This window comes from Rhincodon typus, chromosome 3 (assembly GCF_021869965.1).
Source record: "Rhincodon typus isolate 14 chromosome 3, sRhiTyp1.1, whole genome shotgun sequence".
In the NCBI taxonomy this organism is placed as follows: domain Eukaryota; kingdom Metazoa; phylum Chordata; class Chondrichthyes; order Orectolobiformes; family Rhincodontidae; genus Rhincodon; species Rhincodon typus.
In genome coordinates this window covers 103,454,572-103,465,048 of record NC_063334.1, presented here as the reverse complement: position 1 = coordinate 103,465,048, position 10,477 = coordinate 103,454,572, and the positions used below count along the sequence as shown (strand labels likewise).

The following is a 10,477-nucleotide window of genomic DNA, read 5'->3' as shown; positions in this document are numbered from 1 at the left end:
AAATCTTTTTGGTCTGTGTCTCCTTTGCTTGATGTGATATGCCTGTACTGCTTTCAGACAAAGTTTTTCACTCTATTTCAGCACACGTGACAATAAAATCAATCTGCAAACTTATCAGAATTGTACGCAGTACTCCAAACATGGCCTTACCAATATTTGTACAGCTGTAAGATGATGGCCCAACTCCTATACTCAATGCATTATCACACAGTAAGGATTGCATTCAGCACAGCTCAACCAATTTCTATCCTGGCCTGTTATCCATAAACTCCTTGCTTACCTACGCCTTTCATCTCTGCGCTTACCCTGCCAGCGCGGTGACCGACGGCTAAGGAGCCAATGGGGGCGGGGCTGGAGGACCCAGTCGTCGATTGCGGAGCCAGTGGGGGCGGGGCTGGAGGACCCATTCGCCGGTTGCGGAGGCGGTGACGGGGGCGGGGCCGGATGATAGTCACCTAACTTGGAGGCGGGGCGAGCGGCGTCAGTCACCGCCTGAGGAGCTGGAGGACTCCGACACCGGCAGTGGATCCGTGGGGGGGGCGCCTGGAGTACTGTCAATCACTAGTACGGCAAAGGCTGTCGGGAGACGGGCCTAGCGAGACGCTTTGGCAACGCGGAGAGAGAACGGGAGGGAAAAAAATTCGAGAGAAAACTGTCGAGAAAAGAAGCCGTCCGATCAGGCGTGTGAGAGCAAGAGAGATAGAGACGGGTAAAGCCAATCGACGGATCACTCGCAGAAAGAATCCGAGCGCAGCCTCCGTTTAGCGACCCTCCATGATGTCCACCTCTGTGGTCCAGGTCACCAACATCTCCCCGGTGGCCAGCGCTGAGCAGCTGACCACTCTCTTCAGTTTCTTGGGAGATATCGACGATTTCCGCGTCTTTCCTTCCGAGTAAGTGAGCGGTTTGAGGCCTGGAGGAGGGGATCGGGGTGGTGGGGTTTTGCGGATGTCGCGATCTATCTCTCTTCCTTCACCTCCCAGTCCCGGCGCTGCCGCCATTTTACGCAGAGGGAGCGTTGCGCAGGTTTTGCTGTTGGCGCCGAGCTCTCTTTTCCCTCTTTCTCCAACTCGGGCAGTAAAGACATGAGTTCAGGTCGATAGCGGAGCAGATGGAGGAGAGCCTATCGCAGACTCGACTTGACCACCCCCTCTCATTGAGACTGTTATAAAATACCCCCACCCCCCCGGCCCGCCCCCTGAGTGCGGCTCAGCCCATCGACACTGATTGCAATACTGGATCATGATTGATCTTTTAACGTTGCAAAGAGTGGCGGGGGTCGTGTACAGCTTCCTGGTTTCTCCTTCTCTTCTGGTGCCGACAAAAGTTCATTTGTTCCGCCTGTTTTTAATACCCTTGTTCTTCTCATGTGCAAACGAAAATCAGGCTCAGCGTAAAACCGACGGGAGATCCGTTACCGCCTGTTTTCTGCTCGCCGTTAAAAATGAAGATTCACCTCCTCGGTGATGCGGGCGATTTAGTCAGCCCTGTAAAATCGCGTGAAGTGAACCACTTCAAAGTTGCCCACATCTCAGTCGAGAACATAGAATTAGAAGCGGAAGAGGCCCACGTGCCATTTGTGCTAGTCAACCTGATCTTCTACCCCAACAGGAGATCACATTATTGTACGCGCAATCAAAGGTTTTGTGTTCGTATCATAAGTCATGCAATCCCATAATTAAATAATTGAGCACTGAAGAAATGTCTGGATCATCAAGGAAATGAGGTTCATGATGCTGAACCATGAATATGGAGCAAAGGGTAAAGTCGTCATGGTCCTATTGGACCACAGGACTGTTTTTAATTCGAGAGAGACATATATATAGTATAAGGCCAGCGGGAGGTTGGGAATGAGAGTCCTTCATGGTGACCTCGATTGGTGCAGGAATTAAACCCACACTGTTGGCATCACTCTGCATTACAAACTTGCTGTCCAGCCAACTGAGCTCACCTTTGAATGTAGTACAGGTGCTTGTAACAAAACTTTATATATTTCATTCTATCATTTGATTTGTTTTATTGTCACATGTACTAGGTACAGTAAAAAGTTTTGTCTTGCGTGTAGATCATAGCATACCAAGTGCACAGGGTAATGGATCAGAGTAAACAATACAGTGTTATGGCTGCAGAGAAGGTGCACAGAGATCGAGATCACCGTAAAATTAAAAATTTTGAGAGGTCCATTCAGCAGTCTAATGACAGTGAGGAAGAAGCTGTTCTTGAATCGATCTGGATGTGTATACAAACCTTTATATCTTCTGCCTGACGGAAGATGGACTGGAGATAGTAGGAACTGCAGATGCTGGAGAATCCGAGACAACAAGGTGCAGGGCTGGATGAACACAGCAGGCCAAGCAGCATCATAGGAGCAGAGAGGCTGACGTTTCGGGCCTAGACCCTTCATCAGAAAAGGATGGACTGGGTTGTGTTCACAAGTCTCTGTAGTTTCTTGCAGTCTTGAGACGAGCTGTTGCCAAGCCATGCTGTGATGCATTCAGATAGAATGCTTTTGATGGTGCATTTATAAAAATTGATAGAAGTCCTTGTGGACATTTCCTTAGCCTCCTGAGGAAGTAGAGACATATACTTTCTTGACCATTGTGTCGATGTGGGTGGACCAGGACAGTTTGTTATCGATCATCACCCCCAAGAACTTAATGCCCTCGACCATCTCCACCTCAGCACCATCAGTGCAGACAGGGGCATGCCTTCCACCTTGCTTCCTGAAGTCAATGACCAGCTCCTTCATTTTGTTGCCATTGATGGAGAGATTGTTGTCTTTACACCATGGCACTAAGCAATCTATCTCTTTCCTGTATTCTGCCTCCTTGTTGTTTGAGATCCATCTTAAAACAGTGGTGTCGTAAGCAAGCCTGTAAATGGAGATAGCAAGAACTGCAGATGTTGGAGTCACAGATGATATACTGTGGAGCTGGAGGAACACAGCAGGCCAGGCAGCATCGAAGGAGCAGGAAAGTTGACATTTTGGGTCAGGACCCTTCTTCAGACTCCCAACCTGAAACGTCAACTTTCCTGCTCCTCTGCTGCCTGGCCTGTTGCGTTCCTCCAGCTTCACACTGTATTGAACCTGTAAATGGAGTTGAGGTGGAATTTGGCCACACAGTCATTGGTGTATAAGGAGTATAGTAAGAGGCTGAGTATGCAGCCTTGTGGGACACCAGTGTTGAGGATTATGGTGGAGGAGGTATTGGCATCTGTTCTCACTGGTTGTGGTCTGTGATTCTGGAAGTAGAGGATCCAGGTGCAGAGGGCGGAGCAGAGACGTAGGTCTCAGAGTTTGGAGATTAGTTTGGTTGGACTTATGGTGTTGAAGGCAGAACTGTTGAAGTAGTCCATGTCTAGCTTCAGTGAGATACTGCAGCTGGGAGAGCAAGTCAAAGGTTGTGTCTGCTGCTGTGGGTAGCTCATCTAATTCCCAAAGAATGTGACAGAATGCTCTTTATTTGCTTGGATGAGTACAGCTCCAACAATGCCCTAAGCTTGACATCATTCAGGACAAAGCAGCTCATCATCACCTGAAATATTCACTCCATTGACACCAGAACAGTATGGTGCTGTGTTTTAACATCTGTAAGTTGCACTGCAGCAGTTGCCAGATGTTTTTCAGCAGCACTTCGAAATCTGCAGTGTTTCCTCCTTAGGATATCGAGGACAATAGGCATGTGAAAACACCAGCACTTAAAAAATTCTCCTCCATGGTACAAACTGTCCTGAATTGAAAATATAGTCCAGTGACTCCTCAAATACAAAATTCGCATTCTTGCATTCAAATTCTTCTCTGATTTTATGCCAAATCTTTATAAATGCCTTTTAGCTCTTCAAACCTCCAAGAACTCTGTTTGTTCAATTGTGGACTCTTGTAATCCCTGAATTCCTTGGCTTCATGTTCGATGGCCATGTCTTTGGCCGCTGGTGTGAGATTATGAATTCTTTATTAACCCTCTTCGTCTCTGCCATTAAGCTTTTTAAAAACTAGCATTTGTTTAAAGTTTGGAACAGTTGCCTGAATGTTTCCTTTGGCTTAATGTGAATTTTGATCTGAATATGTTCCTGTAAAACTCCTTAGCATTTTTTAATTACTAATGTTAAGGACAAAATATGGCTGCAAGTTATTGTAAAAGGTGTCATAAATGTTTTGTTTTAAGAACCCTTGGCACTTTGAAGTACAAGTTAGAAAGAGAAGCATAAATATCATTTATCATAGTACAGATATATTTAAATATTGATTTATTTAAGAGCTAATTCAAGTAATGACAACTTGAATAGACTAGAATTAGAATAGAATCCCTACAGTGTGGAAACACACCCTTTGGCCCAACAAGTAGCAGGTGAGGACCTAGAAACTATCATTATCACTAAGGAGGCAGTGCTGGGCAAGCTAATGGGGCTAAAGGTAGACAAGTCTCCTGGCCCTGATGAAATGCATCCCACGGTACTAAAAGAGGTGATGGGGGAAATAGCAAATGCACTAGTAATTATTTACCAAAATTCACTGGACTCTGGGGTGGTTCCCGCAGATTGGAAAACAGCCAATGTGACACCACTGTTTAAAAAGAAGTAGACAAAAAGCAGGTTAACTATAGGCCAGTTAGCTTAACTTCGGTATTGGGAAAAATGCTTGAATCTATCATTAAGGAAGAAATAGCAAGACATCTGGATATAAATTGTCCCAGCATGGGTTCATGAAGGGTAGGTCATGTTTAACTAATTTGGTGGAATTCTTTGAGGACATTACTTGCATGGTGGACAATGGGGAACCTGTGGATGTGGTGTATCTGGATTTCCAGAAGGCATTTGACAAGGTGCCACACCAAAGGGTGCTACATCAGATAAAGTTGCACGGTATTACAGGTAATGTATTGGCATGGATAGAGGATTGGTTGACCAGTAGAAAGCAAAGAGTAGGGGTAAATGGGTGTTTTTCTGGTTGGCGGTCAGTGGCTAGTGGTGTGCCTCGGATCAGTGTTGGGACCTCAATTGTTTACAATTTACATCGATGATTTGGAGTTGGGGACTAAGTGTGGTGTGTCAAAATTTGCAGATGACATGAAGGTGAGTGGTAGAGCAAAGTGTGCAGAAGACACTGAAAATCTGCAGAGGGATATAGATAGTCTAAGTGAGTGGGCAAAGGTCTGGCAGATGGAGTACAATGTTGATAAGTGTGAGGTCATCCATTTTGGTAGGAATAACAGCAAAATGGACTATGTTTTAAGTAGTAAAAAATTGCAGCACGTTGCTGTGCAAAGGGACTTGGGTGTCCTTGTGCATGAATCGCTGAAGGTGGGATTGTAGGTGCAGCAAGTGATTAAAAAGGCAAATGGAGTTTTGTCTGCCATTGCTCGAGGGATGGAGTTTAAAAACAGGGAGGCTATGCTGCAGCTGTATAGGGTCCTGGTGAGGCCACACCTGGAGTACTGTGTGCAGTTTTGGTCTCCTTACTTGAGAAGAGATATACTAGCACTGGAGGGGGTGCAGAGGAGATTCACTCGGTTGATTCCAGAGTTGAGAGGGTTGGATTATGAGGAGAGACTGAGTAGACTGGGCTTATACTCATTGGAATTGAGAAGAATGAGGGGAGATCTTATAGAAACATATAAGATTATGAAGGGAATAGATAAAGTGGAGGCAGGGAGGTTGTTTCCGCTAGCAGGTGAAACAAGGACGAGAGGGCATCGCCTCAAAATAAAGGAAAGCAGATGTAGGACTGAGGTCAGGAGGAACGTCTTCACCCAAAGGGTTGTGAATCTGTGGGATTCCCTGCCCAGTGAAGCGGTTGAAGCTACCTCACTGAATGTTTTTAAGGCAAGGCCAGATAAATTTTTGAACAGTAAAGGAATTAAGGGTTATGGTGAGAGAGCGGGTAAGTGGAGCTGAGTCTCAAAGATCAGCCGTGATCTTATTAAATGGTGGGGCAGGCTCGAGGGGCCAGATGGCCTACTCCTGCTCCTAGTTCTTATGTTCTTATGTTAAGTACACACCGACCCTCAGAGGATCTCACCCAGACCTATCCCCCTATAACCCAGTTAATCTACACATCCTGAACCCTACAGGCAATTTAGCATGGCCAATCCACTTAGCCTGCACAGCTTTGGACTGTGGGAGGAAACCGGAGCACCCAGAGGAAACCCACGCGGACACGTGGGGAATGTGCAAACTCCACACAGACAGTCACCCAAAGGTGTAATCAAACCCGGGTCCCAGGCGCTGTGCAGCATGGTGGCTCAGTGGATTTGCTTACAGTTTAAAAATGTTATAAATGTTAAATAGATGCCAAAAATTCTATATCTATTAGTCAAATTTATTCTAGTAAAATAAATGCTGAATTCTAGCTGATTTTCCTATTTGAAGAATGTGTTGTTTGAGAAGCTTTTTTGTTTTAGAATGCTTCTGTTCCAATTGGTAGATTTTTTATTCTACAGCTTTGTTATGAAAACAGGCTTTTGTATAATCTTTTCATTTCACCTCCTCTTCAGAATATGTATTTTATTGTAAGCCAGGTTGGGAATTCTTAGCTTAATTGTTTGTTTTCTTTTCTTTTTTTCTATATATTTTACCTTGCATATTTTTTCATAAGTTAAACAGAACTATTTCAAATATATTTTGATTATTTTTGTCTAATTATTTTCCCTCCAATTTTCCCTTCCTTTTTGGATCTTTTTTCAAATTTATACTTTTTGATGCTCATCTGAGCAGAGGTATGTCATTAAGGAAAGAATTAATTAATCAGTGTTTTTACTAATTCTTTTGCACAAAGTGAAACAGCAACAATCAGATAAATACTCAAATGATCAGTGCCCTCCATTCTCTTCACCTTGTCTTTGTTAGGAATGACCAAAAATGAACATTGCAAGAGCCCAAGAAATAGGAACAGTGAAGGACGCAGTTCTAGACATCAGCTCTGGCCTGAAGAAGAACTTGTGGTGGCGGTGGTTGTTTGGTGGTGGGGGATCAGGTTGTCGTGGCCCATATAGACACCAGCAACATAGAACTAGGAAGGAGGCTCTGTGTAGCCAGCATGAGGAACTAGGCACCAAATTAAAAGGCAGAACCTCCAGGTGTAATAATCTTTGGATTATTACCTGAGCTGCTTTCAAATTAGCCCAGGGTAAGCAAGGTGAAAGAGCTCAATGTGTAGCTGAACAACTGATGTGGGAGAAGTGGGATCAAGTTCACGAGGCTCTAGCAGCAAATCTTGGGATAGACAGGGATGGTCTAAACTTAGAAAACTGGGATTGGTTTGCTTAAGGATAAATAATGATAAAGGCAAGAGGTGACTTGTAGGAGTTGCACCCAGTAACAATAAGGTAAGTTAGAGTGTCAAAGATGACATAATAGGAGTTTGTCAAAAGGGTACAGCAGTTTTCATGGGGGGATCGTAACTTCTATATATATACCAGAAAAGTCAGATTGTTGAGGGGGGAAGTAGCCTAGGTGAAGAATTCAATGAATATTTTCAGGGCAGTTTCTTAGACCAACAGTGTTATGGCGTCAACCAGAGAGCAGACTGTACTAGGTCTGATATTGACTGGTGAATTAGGATTAATTGCTGGCCTCATTGTTAAGTGGTAGCAGTGACCCCATGATATAATTGAATTCTGCATACTGTTTAAGAAATAGTGTGGGTCCAAGATGACTATGTTGAATTTAAACAAGGGCAATTATGAGGGTATGAAAGCAGACCTGGTGAAAGTGAACTAGCAATTTAGCTGGAGGTCAGTAGAGATGCAGTGGCAAACATTTGAAGAGGATATTCCAGAAAACACAGAATATATACGTTTCAACAAATAAGAACCCTTCTAAGGGATAGAGCCACCATCCATGGTTAACTTAAAAAGTGTCAATGGTGGTATCAAACTCAAGGAAAAGACATAATTGCATGAGGGTAGGTGACAGGACACAAAATTGGGCAGAATATGAGGAAAAACAGCAAAGAAATACTAAAAGGTTAATGAGGGAAATGAGTATGAGAGAAAGTTACAATATAGAAACAGACTGGAAAAGTTTCTTTAAACATTTGAAAAAGCAGAGTTAACAAATTAAGTGTTGGTACTATAGCAAATAAGTCTGAGGAATTATTAATGGAGGATAAATAGACGGTAGGTGAATCGAGACGATATTTTGTGTTGGTCTTTGCTAAGAGAGGATACAAGTAGCATCCCTGAAATAGAGCTATGATGATTTTTAGCATTACCTTTTACTGATTTAAATTATTGGAATTGCAAGCTAACAAGTGCCGGGTTGACTTCCAGAGAGAGAGCAAGGCTGAGATGGTAGCCTACCTGAGTCCATCCATCTCCATCTTCAAGTTGCTGGATGGAAAGAGATCTACTTTTGGCCTTCAAGAAGAAAAAAATACTGTTTCTGGCTAATTGTGGTAGCTATTATTGGCTGCTGATCTCTGGGAAGTTGTAACTCCCATGCAGTGATTTTTAATATTTCTGAATTTACCAGAATTTGTCATTTACAATGTATTTCTTCTCTTCTCCTGCTTTCCTTAATTTCCTGAGATTTTTTAAATTCATTCACGGGATGAGGGAATCTCTGACTAGGCCAGCATTTATTGCCCATCCCTAATTTCCCAGAGGCAGGTTAAGAGTCAACAACATTGCTGTTGGTCTGGAATCCCATGAAGCCCAGATCAGTTAAGGATTGCAGTTTCCTTCCATAAAGGACATTAGTGAACTAGATGGGTTTTTCCCCTGACAATCAGCAATGGATTCATAATCATCATTTCAAATTTTTATCGAATTCCATATTCCAACATCTGCTGTGGTGGAATTTGACCGTGGGGGACCAGAACATTACTTGGGTTTCAAAGTCCAGGGATAATACCAATAGTCCAATGACTCCCCCTGTTGTGTGTATGTGAGTGTGGCTGAGGTGACAAAGCAATTTCCCCATGTCTTAAATGTTTTCATAAGCTTCAGCTTCACTTTAAAGCATTTTTCTGTGGGTTTATTTCAAAGGTTAGGATCCAAAAACCAGGGTTTGGGAAACTCCTTTCAGCCTACTTCAGTAGGGGCTGGGAGTGAAAAAGGAAAGGACTCATTAGACAATGCCTTGCTGTGTCAGATTTGACAGTGGAAAAGTAATCATAATTTAAATTCATTCGTTTTCCTGTTTATCTGACAGAATGTTTAGAATTCAAGGATGATGGAAGATCACCGAGTTGAAGTGTTAACTCTTTCTCTCTTCTCAAAGATTGCCAGACCTGTTGAGTCTTTCCAGCACTTACTGTTCTCATTTTAGAATGGAAAGAATGTCACTGAATAGAAGTTATAGGACATGCAGAAAACACTAAGAAGCATTGACTGTAATATCGAGAGAATTGTGATGTTTTTATGATTTGGGTTCGCAAAAATATCTAAAAGTCCTTTTTTGAAAGTGTGAATCATTTACCTTTTCTATTCAGAATCGTACTACTATAATTGACCTACTGATTCCAAAGCTCACCAATACTGCTCAATTTACACTGCAAGGAGGTACATGAAAGAAGCCAAGAATGATTTATATTTTTGGTAATAGCTTTGATATCATTATTAGATACTACATAATTATGCTGCACATGGGGAACAGATTGGGAGACAGATTGTGGAAAGGTGCAGAAGTAATAGGGTTGTTGCCATGGGTGACTTCAACTTCCCTAATATAGACTGGAACCTCCTAAGTGCGAATAGTTTGGATGGAGCAGATTTTGTCAGGTGTGTCCAGGAAGGATTTCTGACTCAATATGTAGATAGGCCGACTAGTGGGGAGGCCATATTGGATTTGGTGCTTGGTCAACGAACCATCCAGGTGTCAGATCTCTCAGTGGGAGAGCATTTTGGTGATAGTGATCACAATTCCCTGACCTGTACTATAGTCATGGAGAGGGATAGGAGCAGATGGTATGGGCAAGTATTTAATTGGTGGAGGGGGAATTACAACGCTGTTAGACAAGAACTGCGGAGCATAAATTGGGATCAGTTGTTCTTGGGGAAATGCATGACAAATGTGGAGGTTGTTTAGGGAGCAGTTGCTATGAGTACTGGCTAGGTTTGTCTCACTGAGGCAAGGAAAGGATGGTAAGGTGAAGGAACCTTAGATGACAAGACATGGGGAATACCTAGTCAAGAAGAAGAAGGAAGCTCACTAAAGGTTGAGGAAGCAAGGATCAGACAGAGTTCTAGAGGTCTACAAGATAGCCAGGAAGGAACTGAAGAATGGACTTAGGAGAGCTCGAAGGGGATATGAGAAAACCTTGGTGGGTAGGATCAAGGAAAACCCCAAGGCGTTCTATGCTTATGTGAGGAACAAGAGATGGCCAGAGTGAGGGTAGGGCCAATCAGGGATAGTGGAGTGAACTTGTGTGTGGAGTCAGAGGAGGTAGGAGAGGTCCTTAATGAATACTTTGCTTCAGTATTCACCAGTGAGAGGGACCTTGACATTTGTGAGGACAGCATGAAACAGGCAGATA

At 43.4% G+C, this 10,477-nt stretch overlaps 1 protein-coding gene across 1 annotated transcript in view; it reads left to right on the top strand.

The window, feature by feature from the left end:
* The first annotated feature begins 563 nt into the window (after positions 1-563).
* The window catches only part of srek1 (splicing regulatory glutamine/lysine-rich protein 1), a 68,378-nt gene continuing 58,464 nt past the window's right edge, over positions 564-10,477 (top strand). Inside the window, exon 1 of the mRNA XM_048595236.1 lies at positions 564-893. Coding sequence (XP_048451193.1) covers positions 775-893 — 119 coding nt within the window. The 5' untranslated portion in view covers positions 564-774. The remainder of the gene's footprint in view (positions 894-10,477) is intronic.